Source organism: Habropoda laboriosa, unplaced genomic scaffold, assembly GCF_001263275.1.
Source record: "Habropoda laboriosa isolate 0110345459 unplaced genomic scaffold, ASM126327v1 scaffold769, whole genome shotgun sequence".
Classification (NCBI taxonomy): Eukaryota; Metazoa; Arthropoda; class Insecta; order Hymenoptera; family Apidae; genus Habropoda; species Habropoda laboriosa.
The window spans coordinates 194,330-213,601 of record NW_017101042.1 but is presented as its reverse complement, the minus strand read 5'-3'; the positions used below and the strand labels follow the sequence as shown (position 1 = coordinate 213,601).

General features: G+C 35.5%; 1 protein-coding gene across 1 annotated transcript in view; it reads right to left on the bottom strand.

Annotated features, from left to right (window-relative positions):
• The window catches only part of LOC108577998 (serine/threonine-protein kinase mig-15), a 192,983-nt gene that overhangs the window by 68,309 nt on the left and 105,402 nt on the right, over positions 1 to 19,272 (bottom strand). Inside the window, exons 10-11 of the mRNA XM_017941240.1 lie at positions 18,797 to 18,982; positions 18,507 to 18,610 (exon numbers count right to left, since the gene is read on the bottom strand). Of these exons, the coding sequence (XP_017796729.1) occupies positions 18,507 to 18,610; positions 18,797 to 18,982 (290 nt within the window). The remainder of the gene's footprint in view (positions 1 to 18,506; positions 18,611 to 18,796; positions 18,983 to 19,272) is intronic.

The following is a 19,272-nucleotide window of genomic DNA, read 5'->3' as shown; positions in this document are numbered from 1 at the left end:
CACACATATTCAGAGAAAAAAGTGTTTGAAAAAAATATTATATACAGTGTGTCCGTTTTACCTGGAAATATGTAAATATCTCGAAAACTATGGGCGATACAGAAAAATGTTTTAAACAAATGTTGTACGATGTTAAGGGTGTTAAGAGAGCAGCAGTTTATGACACGGACGTGCCAAGGAGGCTGGTTTTGAAATTAGGACTTTAGTTCATTATTAGCATGTTTCAAGAATTAAAATATATCCTGGTGAGAGAAAAATTACAAGTTAATTTCTCTGGTTCTAAATAGCTAAACCGTGTCATAAAGTAGGCCTTCCGAAGGGTGACTCAAGATCTATTGTAACGGTCACAGGATCGACGCAATCGCAACCTGGAGGAAATTCCGCGTTGTTGCTAAACCTTCGCCACCTACGTCAAGCCACCGTCACCCACTCCCCAAAGCAACGCGCTAATTAAAAAGTAATTACGCGATTTAAAAAGTAACAAGAAACCAATCAACGTGCACTCCATTCGAAGGAACTAGACCTAATACACATAAAAGAGATAAAACGGCATTAAGAAAAAATCGACACTCAAGTGTGGTACTGACCGCGACACGCGTCTCTGTAAAACTACTTATTAAAGTGCGACTAGTTCGTGACATTCGAAAACCAGAGAACTTCACGGCAGCTACTCTAGTCCTCATTGTGTTGGCATATAAGTACGTGCAATAATTAACAAACAACGCCAATCCGACCTTCATTCACAACGAAGCGCGGGAAGCTGCGTTGACAAAGGGGGACAAGGGGAATATACTATATCGATATTTATTTTATCTTGTAATGAACTCGGAAAGCCCTGTAAAGGTCACGTTTATATTTTTCAATGGGAACTATATTTTTTATTACTTATTCTTGTAGCCGACATCGAAACATTTTCAAAACACTACTAACTTGTATATTTCGCATAAACTTACTAAACCTAATATTAATTTGACGGATAACTGTGCGATCGAGAGTTCATTATTCGGAACGCGATGCACATAACACAATAACACCACGCTGCGTACATCAGGAAACACTAATATGTACATATAAAACGTCGGCATATTAACTTTGAAATTTAGTATCTTGATTGTAGCTTACGCGAAAGATACAAGTTAGTAGTGTTTTGAAAACGTTTCGATGTCGACTACAAGAGTATGCAATAAAAAATATAGTTCCCATTTAAAAATACAAACGTGGCTTTTACAAGACATTTCGAGGTTATTGCAAGATAAAATAAATATCGGTATCATGTGTCCCTCTTGACATTGTACAATATTTGCTTGAAACATTTTTCTGTATCACTAATAGTTTTCGAGACATTTACATATTTGCAGATAAAACGAACGCACTGTATATTTATACACATAGAGGGTGTACCAAAGTTAAACAATCAAACTTTACCACTGTGTTGTATGAGTACAAATAAGAAAAAAGTGTTATATACACACAGGTTTGCAAATGCTTTACAAAAACTTTATAACAAAAATGTGAAACCTAAAAGCAGTAGCGGATTCACTGCTAATATATACAATACAATGTACAAATAATGTTTTTGAACAAAGAATACGCTGATATGGTTTTTATTTACGGCTTCTGCATTGGAAATTCTCGAGCTACCGTGAGATCATAGGAACGAAGATTCCCTAACAGAAGAGTGCCACATTTCTCGGCACTTCGCAGACTTTCTACATGGTAAAGACTTTCCGATCAGCAGGTCCATTTCGCAATGTACCTGAACAGCACGGAGTTGTGCATCTGCATCACTTTAGTGACATATCTACAGAAAATGTACGGCGAGCTTTGCATCAATTGCAGATACCTCAATCAACTATTTGGAGAACGTTAAGTAGATATCGGTCCACTACATACTAGTATAGGATCATTTGCCAGATGACTTTAAGAAACGATTATAGTTCTGTAAATGGTACATGCACGTTGTGCAAGCAGATGCTTCCTTCCCATCAAGAATGTTAGGGATAGACGAAGCTACTTTTACGAGAAGAAGTTTTTTTAATTTCCACAGTATCCATGTATGGGCACAGGAAATTCATATGCTTTGCGACAAACAACTTTTTAATATCACTTTCAATGTAACGCGTTGGCGGAAATTTATGACGATACGTTGCTAAGATTTTATTTTTTACCAGAAAGACTGACTGTATATTCGTTTCTACAAGTTGTTCCACGCAACTGGAACAGGCTGTGCCTCCCAAACGGTTGGAAATAGAAGAAACTGCTATAGATCAAAGTTAAATGGTATATCGGACGGTGCATAATATGTAAATAACTTTATGCACTTTTGTGCATCGGTGCATGAGAAAAATGCAACAATCCCTTTTTCTTAAATAGAATTTTTTTGTGCTCTATATAAAAGCAATACAGTTTTTTTAAAAACTTTTTTACTTCATTTTTATTTAATTTTTTTTTTTTAATTTTGTGCTTCTATGTTAAGAAGCGGATGGAAAAGTGCTTAAACGGCAATGGAGGATTGTCCGAAAATTTTAGCTACGATAACTTCCTAACGAATAACTTTAGGGCATAAGTATGTTAATACTTTTATGTCGAGTACAAAAAACTGCAACAGTCGGTGTAGTTAAAACCATTGGTTTCCATTTAAGGAAAAGGGACTGTTGCATTTTTCTGATGCACCGGTGCACAAAAGTGCATAAAGTTATTTGCATATTATGCACCGTCCGATATACCATTTAACTTTGATCTATAGCAGTTTCTTCTATTTCCAACCGTTTGGGAGGCACAGCCTGTTCCAGTTGCGTGGGACACCCTGTATACTGTTTAAAGAACGCTTTACCAGTATTTTTAGAAGATCCGCTCCTTTATTGTCAACGTATGTGGTTACAATTAGATGGCTGTCCGGCACGTTATGCGAAACCTGATAGAGAATGGTTAGATGAACATTATCATGAGAGAGGGATAGATCGGGGAAGGCCCACTGTTTGGGCCGCGAGATCACCAGATTTTACACAGCTAGCATTTGTCTGTGAGGAACTGTGAAAGGGACAGTGCATCGTACAAGAATTAATTCACATCAAGAACTGAGAGGAAGGCTGCATTCACTGAACTAGAGTAGATACACAATGAAATTCGGAGAGTGTTAAGTTCAATCTCCCTACGATGTCAATTTTGTATTCGAAACGGGGAACGGCATTTTGAAATGGAAACATAAATAAACTTTTTTCAGTGTATAAAAGTGTGATAATGAAGCGTTTGCAGATTTATGTGTACCTTACATTTTTTTCTTATTTCTACTCATAGAACATACTGGCGAAGTTTGATCCTTTAACTTTAGGACACCGTGTGTATATACATATACAGGGTGTTCCACGATAAATGCCGTTTGATATAACTACTGAACGGTAGATGATAGGACAAAAATGTAACGAGACTTTTATCATCATTTTTTATGTAGAATGTCACTGTGCAAAAAAGAAAAATGTTTACCTTCAATTTTTCAAAGTCATACTAAGGTCATCTTGTGTTTTTTAACATGTTCAGGACGGCAGCGAAATTCACGAAACGCTAGCTACTGCCAGCGTTTCTTATGACCGAAGTATTATCATTAATACTAGATCACACCATCTACTATGTAAATCTTTTTTACCGTCATTTTGATTGACCCATCGATGGGTCATGTCAGCAAACAAGACCGTCCTGAACGTGTTAAATGGAATACTATATTTTTGCTTTGGTATTATGAAAGAACAGAAAAAAACAAGTTCAGCATATGTCTTTGAAATGACTTTGAGACAATCCAAAATCGCAAGGACGAAAAAGTTATAAAATAGACGAAAATCGCTGTCTCTGTTATTTTACCTGTGCCTTTCATATTTGATGTTCAAAATGTCCACCTCCAGCTCTCAAATATTGCTGTAGGTTAATGCGAAATGAACGGTTAGATTAGGTAACTTTGCCGGCCAATTTATTAGTCCACCACATCCAATTCATCGATTTGGAAACATGTCATTTAGATGTCTTCTTACTGTTAACGCATAATAGGGTGGGACATCATAATGACGAAACCATCCATTTTGAAGTTGCTTTGAACTAATTTTTTCCAATAACACCCTTAGATTATTTTTTATGGGGATATGTAAGAGAAATGCCACTATATCAACAGAAACGATTGCACTTACGATCATCTGTTCATTTCGTAATAAGCTGCGGCAATGCTTAAGAGCTGGAGGTGGACATATTGGACATCAAATGTAAATGACACAAGTGAAGTAACAGAGACATCGATTTTCGTCTGTTTTAAAACTTATTCGTCCTTGCGACTTTGGATTGTTTCAAGGTCATTTCAAAGACATATGTTGAATTTGCATTTTTCAGTACTTTCATAAAAGCAAAACAAAAATATAGAATTCTATTTAAAAAACACGAGATGAATTTAGTACGACCTTGAAAAATTGAAGGTAAAAATTTGTTTTCACAGTGACATTCTACATAAAAAATGATGATAAAAGTCTTCTTACATATTTGTCCTATCACCTCTCGTTCAGTAGTTATATTCAACGGTACTTAACGTGGGACACCCTGTATATAGGGTCAAGTAAAAACTTTATTCACCTCAAATATTTCCGTTATTTGTAATAATATGGAAAAATGTGATATATAAAACTTGCATGATATGGAGGGGGGTATAAGGAGATGTAAATACTTATTACGTCTCTACTTTTTTTTTTATTTACATCTCTATTTTTTTAAATGAGATGCTATATTCTTTTTATCGTTGTACGATAGCCGTTGTTGTGGTGATTTCAGCATGCTAAAGGTCTTTAGCATCGTTGAAAGTTATTCAAGATCACTGAAGATAGTAAAACAACCGAGGATGTTTCTGGAAAAAGGGTCTATAGATCTATGGATCTTTTCTCGGTAAATTGGCTTTAACTGTCATATGTCTAAAAATATTCCCCTAAAATTTCGTCTCAATATTCCAACATTTGAGATAAATGCAGTGCATTTTGTTTACTCGTATGCGACTGGTCTCAGCGATCGTTCGTTCGCCCGGTTTTTCTTTACATCCGCAACAATCAGATGCTCATACAATATTTGCTTAGTTATTCAAAAGGTTTTTATAGTAAAAGTAGTGTATCGTATAAAATCAATCAATCAGTGGTTTTTGAGTAATTTAATGTCTTGTATGCTGAAGAAAATAAAATGGAACAGAACGTAAAGAAGAAGAAAAAAATGTACTGTAATCATAGTTCTAAAAAAGCAGAAGTTAAAAAGAGGAGAACCAATGGCAGGGAATATATTAGAAGTAGTGGAGTAATACTAAGAAGAATGGAATTTGCACCAATTAACTCATGCTGCCAGAAAAAATGTTACTCCAAGTTATCGTATAGCCAACAAGAACACTTATTTAGTTTTTTTTTTTTTTTATAATGGACAAAGTAAAGAATTACAAGAGTCCTAGTTAGCTCGCTGTATAGAAATGAAGGCAAAACAATCTTATCGGAAGATAACGGCAAATCCTAAGATTTATCGTAATAATACATTGACATACTTATTAGGTTGTCCGGAAATAAATTGCGGTTTCAGCTCGCTGTATAGAAATGAAGGCAAAACAATCTTATCGGAAGATAACGGCAAATCCTAAGATTCATCGTAATAATACATTGACATACTTATTAGGTTGTCCGGAAATAAATTGCGGTTTCCTGTTATGTCATATTTAGGGCTTTTCGTAAATTTACGTTTATTAAGTAATATACCGTTTGAACGCGTAGACGTCGCTCTATGATATAAGCGATACACTTTTGTTTTCCACCGTCATGTGTTCTGAGTATAACTTAAAAACGTAACAATGGATAAGAAGCAAATTCGTACCATATTTTTATATGAATTTAAATTAGGACGTAAAGCCGCGGAAACTGCCCGCAATATCAATCATGTATTCGGTAAAAGCACAACTAGTAATTATAATGCATAAAAAGTTATTTGTTAAACAACCAAGTTTGGTAAATCGTAAGGGACCAATGCCCCTACGCGATAACTCCCGCCCGCACGTATCACAATTCACAATTCGGAAGACACACGAATTGGGTTATTACGTCTGTAACCTCCAAGCCTAGCGAACCTCTCTTGTCTTCGGGGAAACCATAGAAATCTTACAACGGTCACATACTCTGCATTCACCAAAATTCCTTCGGGCAGTTACAGCCAAAAGTCACTCAAGGGTAGTGCAATAAATCAGGTAAGAACCGGGCGCGTCACTCGAGACTATGCGAGGCACCGAGAGCCCGACGCTCGAGGATGCCCGTGGGTCGGAGTGCCACGCGTCTGGTTCATGTCATCGACATCCTTCGATGCCCCCGAAAAGGGGCAATTGTCTAAACTTGGGTAGGTTCGCTGTACTGTCCGGAAAATTCCCAAACTATCTATCCTTGTCTTAATCTTTCCTCCTCTAACCCATTTCCACTACCCCGAGGACAGGAGAGGGAAGCAGCTTAAAAAACCAACGCGCTTCCAGCGCGGGCACTCAGTTGTATACCCTTGCATCAAGGAACGCCTCTGTACAGAAACCGATAGTCAATAAACTTGTGTAAAATAAATCCTGTAGTAGTCACTGTCGCCGCCCCTATCCCAGGTAAACTCCTTGAATGGACTGACCGAAACCGGGGGCCCTGAGGTACGAAAGGTACGTAACAGGGTTACGAAACATTAAAACACCCTCCTTAATCCCCAAACTTATCCCCTACAGATGAACATTTTTTTAAACATTTCGATAACTTTTTGCGAGAAAAAATCTTTCGCAATAAAGAGGATGCTGTAAATACCTTCGTGGAATTTATTAATTCTAGAACTTCCGATTTTTATTGTAATGGAATAGGAACTCTTGTAAAACGTTGAAAAAGTGTATAGAATCTAATGGAAATTATTTCGATTAAATAAATTCATTCTAAGAAAAACTACACGTGTTTAAATCTCATGTACAGAAACCGCAATTTATTTCCGGACAACCTAATATATGCTACTTGTTAAAGGAGCTAAGGTTGAAATTTGTCGTACAATCATTTGTAAGATTCTTCAGGTGTCAATAAAAAGATAAGAGGTACATCGGGAAAAATATTAGTTAACGATGCCTTCGAAGAAAAGCGAGTAGGTCATGATAACCGCCCACATAAAATTGAGGCACACGTTTGGGATTTGATAAAGGAACACCTAAAAACGATTCCTAGTCGTAAAAGTCATTATTCTGACAATAAATCAAATCTGAATTTCTTTGAAAATCCGAACTTAAGTGTCGAGATTCTATTTAAAATATTTTCGGAATACTATTTTAAGAAAACAGGTACCAAGCTTGCAATGAACTATACAACTTACTTTAAGTTTCTTAAGCAAAACTGTGATTATGCTTTCAAACAACCAAAACTGACGTGTGTGACTTTTGTTCAACATGTGAAAGAGAATTGAAAAATTACCCAAATGACGATTGTAAAGCGGAATACACGATGCACGTGGAAAAAGCAAAAAAATATTAGTTTAAAAGAAGGACTTCATCATGAAAGCTAAAACAGATCCTTCTTACCTTGTAGTAGAGTCGAATTATTCACAAAATTTTTCAATTCCAAAACTGAATGTTACATCTCAATTTTACAAACGACTTCTATGGCTGTATACATTTAACGTAATACATAATGATGATTCGTCGTTTCGGTATTGTTTCATGGAAACGCAAACTAAAAAAGGACCCAAATTCTGTTGCATCATTTATCTATCATGCCTTACAAAAGAAACTGCTTCAATTTCCTAACATCAAGATTTTAATTTTGCTTTCTGATGCTTGTGAAGGATAAAATAAGAATGTAACCATTATTTCATTTTGTTCGTGGCTAGCTAAAGTTTTCCAACTGGAAATTATCCATGTTTTTCCCATTCACGGACACTCTTTTGATCGGTATGATCGAAACTTTGAAAACTATTAACTCAAAAGTAAAGAAAGTAGAGGATATTCCAACTAGAATATTCCAATCTGGCCTTATCTAACAGCAATGGTTGAGTGCCGAAACCACCCATCGCCATTTGAAGTATGTATGGCCAGGTTCTTGATAAAAGATTGGAGAAAAGGAGTAGAACAATATATTTTTCAAAAATTACTCGCGTATGAGAATACGCGAATTCCTTGCTCTACATTATATTGTGGTATATTCACAAATTCAATCTATACCAGAATTGGTATGGTGTACAAAAATTAAAAAACATTAAACCTCTGTATACCAGTAAAAAAAAGCAAAAAATAAAAGATGTTCGATAACGAATGCTGTCAATGGTTAAACAAAATGTTTGAAGAAAGTAATAAACCATGACAAAAGTTTAAATGTTCAGTGTTAAAACTTTTTAAAAATATTTTCTATTTTCCTTAAACAGTTGAATTATCATAAAATGTTCATTTTATTAGTAAATATGTAGAATAAATATATTTCTTTTGTCTTTCTAACATATTTATTATTCAATTACTCTTTTTTACACGATTTATGGAAGAGGGGCTCTAACGACTGTTAAAATCTATTAGTTTATTTTCAAAATGGTATTATTGTACATCATAAATTCATACTATACTTTATGGGAATAACATTTTTTACGAGCCACGTAATTAACAATTCAAACATAGCAATATATTGAAAAAACTAAAACTGGAAGTTCTGACGCGATTTATTCAATTCGTCATTCCGGCTTACGAGCCCTCTTTCAGAAACGTCCTCAATTACTATTATTTTCGAATTATGGAGCCGTGGATACGTTTTATCATCACTGGATTTATTCTAGCTCCTTTGTAGGTATGACGCGCGGGTGAGAGGGTTATGGTCTGGGTTTCTTATAAGCCTTGCTACCGTCGATGGCCGAAGCCCAGTGTTTGTCAATGGACATTCGGCCATGACATTAAGAGCCGATGAATGGAGATGCATCTGTTATGGCTTAAGTGGTTTTTAACCGGTGTTCTGCAAAATTATGAAAATACTGCGTACTCTCTAGGATAGTACGTTTAAACAAACTTTAGCGTAAATGCGCAGTGCCTAATTCACAACGCAGACAAGATGTAACTTGCATTAGTTTGTTAGTTTTATGACCTTAGTGATTTTGGTGTTCTACAAATTTTCCTCATAATCAAAAGTATTCCATGATTTCTAAAAGGTTAAAAACCACTGTGTTAGAGCCTTTTCACATGTCCGGTTTTCGCCGTGCTGTGGTATCAAAAATGCTTAGTAAAGCAAGCATTATTCCGGCCGGTAATCGACCAACATTTATTGTCAACCGGACGACAAAAACGAAAAGCTCAACGGTCCATTATCATTGTCGATTGTAGTATCAGATGACCCGACGTCATCTATCGAATGTTCTAGTTTCTAGAAAGATCTGGCCACAAGGGGTTCTTCTGATAAGAGGACTGAAAAACAGCGCAGCACTTACCCCAAAACCGTTGAAGAGAATATAAATATAGAATAGTTATCTAGCATGTTGTAATTCATTGACTCTTACTTTTATGTAAATAAATAGTCTTGTCGAAATAGTATACTCCACTAATTAGATTCTAATAATATACTACGGACAGCTACGAACGTAAACGTTGTGGTAATTTACAACATTGCGTGGAGTATCAGTAGTCAGTATCAACTGATGGCTGAGTCAAATATCACCGTGCTAATTAAGATAAAGTTTTCTTTTGAAGAACAAGTGGATATGATCCTCATTTATGGGGAAACTCATAAAAATTCAAGAGTCCAAGCTTTGTACTACGCAGAGTTGGAAAAGTTGCTCTTAAAGGAATGCAAGACTGGGTCATATCTCCATAAACCCAGCTTCTCTAACATAATCATAGAAATACGGCACACGTATTGTCATTAGTGGCCGAACGCGATAACATCGACGAATCGGATCATATAGCACCGCGTGGCGGAAGATTCGGGCGACGCGAGTGAAGTACCCCTCTTGCCACTGTGCCGTCCTGTGAAAAATCTTTCTAGTTCTGCGTAGTACGCTGAACGATATCCGAATTATATACATCCTTCACACCAAATATTTCAAAGATTGTGTAAAAGATTAATACAAATTGTGATAATCGATGAAATAAACGAAACTACAAATTGAACGCAAATCTGCTATTAGCAGAAAGAGCGTGTTACGAATCCTTGCACGGTATAAATTTCATCCACACTATTGTAGGCATTTTGTAAAGATGAGGCTTGTTGAGCGTACATTAGAATACATTTTCAGAGCAGCACACCAAGTCGCGCGGCCGGCAGTCTGTCAAACGATCAACGCTTGTCGTACAGGGGAATGATTGATTTTTTTCTGCCTCTTTTATGTAGGAGAGTGAGAGTTTGGAATTTTCTAGAATCTAGAAGTTCGCGGTTGCCAACCTCAACAATTTTTGTTTTTCAAAACATACATACATAGATACCAGGTTTCGGAGCAGAACCAGGCTCTCAGTCATAGACTACTTCCGAGAACCAAGGCAGTCTAAGGACCGACTGAGGGAGGTCGGAGTCTAAGGGAACCGTTCCCGTACAATTATAACCTGATTTATTTCTCCTGTACACTATAGATATCTTAATTATTAACTAATACTTTGTTCATCTTCTTTTTAACAACAATTGACCTTTTATATTTATAGACTTAACGAACATTTTACCTGGCCACGTACACCATATTAGTCTTCACCCAAATTTACACGATACGGATTTCATGAATCGAGTTCCATTTTATCAATAGGTTATTTTTTTCTTCACTATGGTTAACCGATGAAGCTACTATCCATAGAAACCTAAATCTTCATAATATGCACTACTGCTACAGTAAAAAAGATTCTATAAGAGTTCGTTGGGATCTACACGATAACTGTTCATAGTATGTCCCCACCACAAGGGGGGATCACCCTTGAACCAGGCAAGCGACTAATGTGACACGTTCACGGCATCTCCTCATCGCATTCGGTGGCGGCATGTCCGTGAGACAATGCTAACAAAACTACAAAAGTTTGTTATTTTCAATTTTTCGTTAACAAAAATTTGATCAAAATATTGGTGAGACTTTCCTGATTAAAATGATACCAAACACGATATTGTTACAAAACTTGGTTGTGTCGATTGGGCTTATGAATCATTCTTTGCCTGCTACCTTTTTCTACGTTCGTTTCGGTGGTTTTCATCTAAAAAATGTAGGACCTATCCGTTAAGAGTCTCACAGCTGTGTCGAATACGAACAATTATCGAGTAGAAGAACTGAACCTATCCGGTTATTCTCGAATGGGACACTCTTTTACGCTCTCTCCACTACGAGTTGTTATACTAACGTTTATACTAGTTATGACTTCACAAGCAGTGCGCAAACAGCTTACGAACAATTATAATTTATTAATATGTTAAAAATAGAATTTAAATAGATTTTAAAAACTGAAGGTCATCTTCATTTCTTAAAAAATAATGCAAAATCAAACAATTCACATATGTACGTCGTTATATTGTTTACAAAAAATAGTATCACTTATTCCGTATGTATATACATATGCATGTGTGGAATTTCTTATTAAGTAACTAAATGTAAACCGAATTATACCGTATTTGGTCTCATTTTAATCAGAAAATATCGTGGATATGTTAGTAAAAATTTTATCAACAAAACACAAAAAATAAAAACGTTTCTCTTTTGTATTAGTGTTGTCTCACCGATATGTAGGGATTTAATATTTTAGGACTGTCTTGATTTTCAATACCTCCCTCTTCTTTGTCCGCTGTCTCTTTCTGCGTCCGTCGGTGTCGGTAAAATACAAACAGTTTGAAGAATCTAGTACCTATCCCGTAACTGTTTCACAGCGGTCCCGAATTTCGAACTCTAATCGAATCTTTACTGTATATCGAAAATCCACACTGGTTACAAGTTCAGTATCAACGACAATGGATAGCTAACGTGTGGTACGGAATCGTTCATGACCGAATAATTGGACTGTATTTTATCGATGGGAGCCTTACTAACGAAAAATATGAATATTTTATAAGAAACATATTCGGGAGTTTGTTAGAAAATTTACCATTAAACGTTCGACGAACAATACAGTTACAACATGACGAGGAAGAAGGTATTCAACCAACTTTATCCAAATTGATGGATAGGACGTGGAGGAACGATTTCGTGGCCAGCTCGTTCTCCAAACTTAACCACATTAAATTTTTTTCTCTGGGGAGCACTCAGAAATGTTGTCTACCAAGAAATACCGACTACACAGGAAAATATGAGACAACGGATTACTGCAGCATATGCTGGAATAAGTTCACGGGCGATAAGACGTGCACGTGATTCAGTGATACGAAGACTGCAAATTTGCATTGACATAAATGGTCAACACTTCGAACATTTTCTGTAATGTTAGAAAATTTATTTTACCACCACGTTTATCCGTGAATGACCTTTAATGATAGCGTACTGAAATCGCCACAACAACGGCAATTACCCAGAGATAAAAAAATAGAGATGACCTTGTAATCTCCTCTATGCTTCCACACACGTAAAAAGTATTTGCATCACATTATGTCCCCCTCTATATCATGCAAGTTTTGTATATAACATTTTTTCATGTTATTATAAATAACGGAAATATTCTAGATGGACCAAGTTTTTGCCCCATCCTCTATATATGCAGGGTGTTTTTTTCAAACTGGACACGATGGAATACCTCAGAAGGAATTTAAACTATCGAAACAATGTTCTTACAAAAGTTATCCGCAAAGAAGCTATACCACAGTATATCCCTCATCATACCAAAGTAGTGAAAGGGATATCAAATTTATTTTTCTTTTTATGGAACACTATATATTTTTTTTCATAATATGATACTGCTTGTTTAGACACACTCAACGAGGTGCCACATTAAGTTATTTCCTCTTAGGGAAAGTTTTAAAATCATGGATTAGTAGTACAGTCAAGTAGGGTTTATCTGGCCTAAGGTGTGCGACACGTGTTGATCTAACTCGTCGATTTTTCACTATTCTACCATTTTTCATACAACGAAATGATTTCGTGTAACACATCGTAGAATTTGTCTCAACAACTGCTATCATATTTTGAAAAAAAGAACGCAGCCTTCCATTAAAACAAAAAAAAAAGACTAGACCTTGAAATCTCCTCCACTACTTTACCCACAAAAAAAAAAAATACCACAGTATGACCCCCATGGTATCAAACAATCTTTGTGAGAACATTTTTTCAAGAGGTCCAATTCCTTCCTAAACAAAGCACACCCTATATTTCGTAGTACCATTAAGCATTCACTTATAACAAGTTTTCTGAAGCGAACGCCTTGAGATACCTTGATGTTGCACAACTTCTGTTAACATTTTATGTTATTTGTGTTAGTTTTGTAATATATGCATAGTTGTTTGATTGTTCCTGATTCGTTGTAATAAAAAAATATTTAAAACATGCTATAATTTTAATTAAAGAAGAAAAGATAACGTTCATATCTCCGAAAAACATATATGTACATACTGGGTGTTACCTGTAACGCGACGCACGATTTTTCACCCACTTGCAGTCATCTTACAAAATAAAGTTTGCAACAAGAGTTGCAGGGTATGGACTGTACAATAAATATCAGTAAAAAAATTTCGAAAACTGTTTTCTTGACGAAATCAAGGTCACCTTGGGTTTTACAAATAGGAACACATTTTTTTTTTACCATTTTTTTGTGGACATCGAGACGAATTCAAAACACATATTACATGATATTTTTACTAACATATTTTTATTATTTAAAATTTTTTTTGTTTTTTCTTTTTTAATTAAATAAAGTGCATTTTTCTTATGTTCTAGTCGCGTGTTTACATTCAGTACTCTTCGGTGTCAAATAACGTTTACACTGTCTTAAAGTCAAATATGTACGACGAAAAGCTAATGTATTTCACATTTCCACCACTGTAAATCGAATAATATGTTAGTAAAAGTATCATGTAATATGTGTTTTGAATTCGTCTCGATGTCCACAAAAAAATGGTAAAAAAAAAAAATATGTGTTCCTATTGTCTGTTGTAACGCGAGAGCTGGAAATTATTTATAAAAATAGTCCTATTGTTCGGTCGATTAACTGTCAATTTTAGGGCGCACTTGGTCCTCTTTTGTTGGGCTTAGCGCACATGGTGTCCGGGTGTGTGGGCCTTCGAGTAAGACACTCATAAAGTAATTTGTAGGCCGTCACGGCTAATCCGTCTTTTAGGCAAAATATTTCTATCTTGTGATCGAACATCTTGTCTGTGTTAAAATTTCTTTAATACAAATTTTCAAATAATTAATAATAAATTTTCAGAGAAAATTTAATATTTCTCTTTGATACTATAATTTTGGAAGCAATTATTACCTTTAAAATAAAGGAACTCTACAGTGTTTACAATTATTTAAACTTTTTTTCTCGTGTTACACATCTATTGTTATACGAAATCAAAGTATTGATAAATAATTGTCAGATTTATGAATTGCTAAAACTATGGTGTATTTAGATGCACTTGTCTGATTAAAGAAATTTAAACTCTACATTTGAAAATTCCATATTTTCAAATATGGAATAAAATTCCTACAATTGAAAATTCCTCTTATGCATTTCAGAATGTAAGCAGATTTAATATGTAATTAATAACTTTCTTTCTAATGTGTCGCAAAATCTTTTTTCACAGCTTCTACGGGACAACCTGAACACGGTGCTTCGTAGATTTTGCGAACCCCCCTACCTCTGCTGTGAGCTTCCCTACATTCGCCGATGCTGTGCGGATTACCGAGATTTGATTAACTTTTTAATGCTTACAATTAACAAACGAACTCGAATTTGAAATTTCCTTATTACTGATTTTCATTCGATTTTATCGTCTAGAATTATAGTTTATAATTTCTCTTATTTGTTGCCGAACGCTCTGTATTCTGTACATAGGGGGAGAGTCAGGGAATTGCGAACACCTAAGGAAAAAGTTGAATAAAACAAAATATTGCAAAGGTAATAACTTTGTTTATATACAAAGGCATATTATCTGTTTATATAGTTTTATAATCAACTTTAACAAAATTTAAAAATAAAGCCAATTTTTAATAGGAAAACCAGACCGTTGCCGTTCGTGATATCCTAAATATTGTGGGGTAATCACGAACGCTACTTACTTGTTTACAAAAGTCGCTTAAATAGCCTCTAGATGTGCTCTGATCAGCACTGTACTTTTGCAACAATCGTAACACATAATCCAATCTTCAGTTGGAGGATTCTCGTACTTTTTTTTACAATACATATAGTAATATTCATCTTCGTCATTTTTAGCGTTAACTTTCTTTTTCTTTCCTGGTATTTCTTCTTCTGTGTGTCTCTATTTTCTCTTGAAAATTTTCAAAATTTCTCACTACTTTACTTCTAGTCAGTCTTTCGGTATCATGACGAACGTTCGAGATTGCCCCACACAATTCGTTCGTCATTACCCCATAAGGTAAAAAACGAAATCAATAGAGAGAATTTTCGGTTAAAATCATCAAATAAAAGATATACTGGTTTTAAATTATTCCTCAATTCGTACTTTTTGGGTATTTAAACATTAGTATTAAGATAATTATAAATACAAAAGCTATAAGTTATTTTACTTTCTTCAAAATATTAGATGAAGAGGAGCAAAAACCTTCTATAATTTTTACCTCGATCAGTGTGCATGTCAACTGTTTTGTATTGGCGACCTGGCATTACAATCGGTACGAGCAATCATGTGGCAAAAGGAGGAATTGTTCATGTTTTTCTAACACCATTATATATGCGAATTCACCATTACCCTGCGTTCGTGTTTTCCCGACTCTCCCCTACTCGTGTAAGTACTGTGCGTCCACGAGAAGATGGCATACGAGACGGCACAGGGGCAACGGGGGTACTTCACTCGCACCGCCCAAATCTTCCGGTACGGAGTGCTGTATGATCCGATTCGTCGATGTTATCGCGTTCGGCCACTAATGACAATACGTGTACCCGATTTCTATGATTGTGTTAGAAAAGGTGAGCTTATGGAGATTTGACCCAATCACACCCGCATTCCTTTGCCATGCCATCTTCTCGTGGACGCACAGTATAATATATGGTATCAACATTGAGTAATACGCACCATGGCAAATTTTTCCATTTGTATTCTTTAAATTAATTCCCAAACTTATTCTCCGTCATTTTAGATGGTTCGGTTTACAAAGTGAAGTTCAAGGGATCGGATGACGTTTGTTTCAAATCGATTCAAGGGTGAAAACAGCATCGAATCAACATTTGAAAATTTAATATCGATTTCTACTATGTTAATCAATAATAAACAAATTTTCATATACGTATCCCAATAGCGTATACCTTGAGCTTTAAAGTGATACATAAATAAAAGACATTCCTTGAAATGACTAACAAACATATGGAGTTTAAAAAGGATCAGTAACTACCATTGTAATTCCTATTCAATTTAACAAGTAGCTTGTACGCGTCTAACGAGAACTTTGGGCGAGACGCCACTCATCAACAATGTGCATACGTATCCTATATTGTACGCAGCGAAAAGATTTATACTCAACGTACTTGCATAGTGTACGGGTCATCACGATTGACTTCGAAACGCAAAAGATTCACTTCCTGTAAAATCCTTATTAGTGGAAGCACTGGAGAACAACTCGTTCGATCGTAAATGTAACGATGCTTTGCATCTCAAACAAATACACACATTATTATCACTCTCATGGCCAATTACAAAAAAAGAAAAAAAAAATGCTAGCAACAGAAGTAAAGTCCTCGGTCACCCAAAGCATAAGATTACAATAAGAACGCTACCTATTCCATACAACCACTTATCTGGAATCCTTATTCAGTATCGAACAGGAGCGCCGAAAATGACTAGTTTTTGAAGTGTATTTTAATGCGATTTTTGTACAATAAGTATTTAAAAGCATCGAATGACGAGGAAAGAAAAGCCAGTTATAACCCCAGAGAAGGGAAATTGACACAAAATGCTAAAACAGTAACTACTAGAAAAGGTGATTAGTATCTTTAACCCTTTCGGTACGATCATCGACGAGCCACTAAAAGTTTATACATGCCCAAGTGTCGACTTTACTCAATAGATGTAACCTGCACGGTGTAGCACGTTCTCGATGATTTTATTCAAACCACATTTCTGCTCGACAACTGTTGTTTCCGATGTGACATTAAATACGAATGTTTTTACAAATCGATAATAACTTCATATCTCGTTGTATTGCGAAAGTATAAGCAGTGGATCGCTCTCGTGACTCCCTAGGCCCTAGACTATCGGTCATTGAGTAGCGTTTCACGGCTGACCCCCGACGTACCGAAATGGTTAAAGGGATAATTGCCATGTTTGAAGATTTTACAACGTTAAATGTGATGATTATGATAGTTAACTTATAAAAGCATTTAGAAACTTAAGACTACCTTAAAGAATTTGCAAATTATTTACTTAACTTTGTACAAACTTAAATAATATTAAGGTGATCTTCATATTTCCTAAATATTGTTATTAGGAATGATTTACTATTTTCAAAATGTTATACTATTTTTAAGAAATTTTTTCAAACTACATTTATGCTTTTGGAAATGTATATGGTATTTTCCAAAGGAATGCGTGCATGCGAATGAAATATAATAAATATTTGCGAAGAAATATCATTAACAACTAAATTAATAGGAATTTCAATTAGTCAGTTGTATGTATGTAATATTAATTTTTCTAAACTGTAACGCAAATATTGATTCAGTTACACCTGATTGTCTACGCGTTTCTTTTTTGTCATATTCTCGCGTATAAGCAAAAATTGATATACTTCGAAAAATTCAGGTTGTAAATTTATTACTTTAATTAAGATGATATGATTGAAAATAACTACCTATATCTACAGACGTTAAACTACAGTAATTCACACATTTTACAGCTTTGTAGCTGAAAATTTCTATTTCTTATTCAGACCTTCTCTCATCGAAGGATGTCGTTCAGTTTATTTCGACACCGTAATTGTATTATACTATCCGAAAAATATCCTTTCGTTGCATTATTCATTTAGTCACTGACGATATAAGTAAAATGATCGTATAACGTGTAAGTGTAGAAGTAGACAAGATAAACTTGTGCTTTGCCGTCGTTGTTAAGAACCAAAGAACCATCTGCCACTAATTATAAGGGGTTAACCGTGTTATAGGTTTCCTGTCATATGGCTTTTTGATGACTTTCCGTTCGAACCATATAGCTTGTACGCGTCTCATATTGGTGAAATTAACAATGTAACTTATGATATATTAAATGCGTTTATAAAACTGCGAATTCATTGTTATTAAGAAAAAGGTATAACCTAAAATTCTAATATATCGAAAAGTCTGAACGGAAAGTTCACCGTAAAGCATATACAGGAATGTACATGCGAGTACACACACACGCGCGCGCGCGTGCGCGCGACAAATGAATTGCTCTACTCACAAAGGTTTTGGTGGATCACTAGCGAGTAATGTACCATCGTTTCTCGCATTATTTCCTCCTGCATCTTCAAGATCGTCATCGCTGTCGCTTTCAACAGACAATGCCTACAATAAAAGATGAATATCGTTAAACTGAAACTTAGTCAACCTATAATGATAGTATAAATATTGAATCAACTTAAAACAACAACATAGTAACTATCTGACAAGTAACTGAAAAATTCAAAGAAAATTATAGCTTTGTAACATTTGTTTGTAATAATCTAATGTGCGATCGATCGCAATGCTTACTTGATCGAGAATACTGGAAGACTGTGGCATCTGTTTGTTGTTCTGATCATTACTGCCCGCAGGCTGACCGGAATTTGATGTTGATGATGCAGCAGAGCCCTTATGCTGCCTGTTCGGCCTTGGCGGGGCCTCTGGGCACTGTGACACACCAAGCTCGTTGAGTTGAGCAGCCAGCATGTCCAAGTCCTACCACCCACACGCACACACGCACAACCCCGTTAGTCACTGTTCCAAGACACCTCCAAAAATTGTTTAAAAGCCGCCACCAAACAGCCAGGCAAAGCAGATAAAAGTAGGTGAAAAATGCAAGATATTTCATTCATTTTTATTTAAATGCTAGTTGATATGAAAGTTTCATCGTACGACAATGCAGATAAATATGTATGCAGGGTGAGCCAGATAAAGCGTTACAAGCTGTTTTCTTCGAAACCACTGAAAATATGGATTTGAATTTCTTTACGTTAAATTGGACAGGG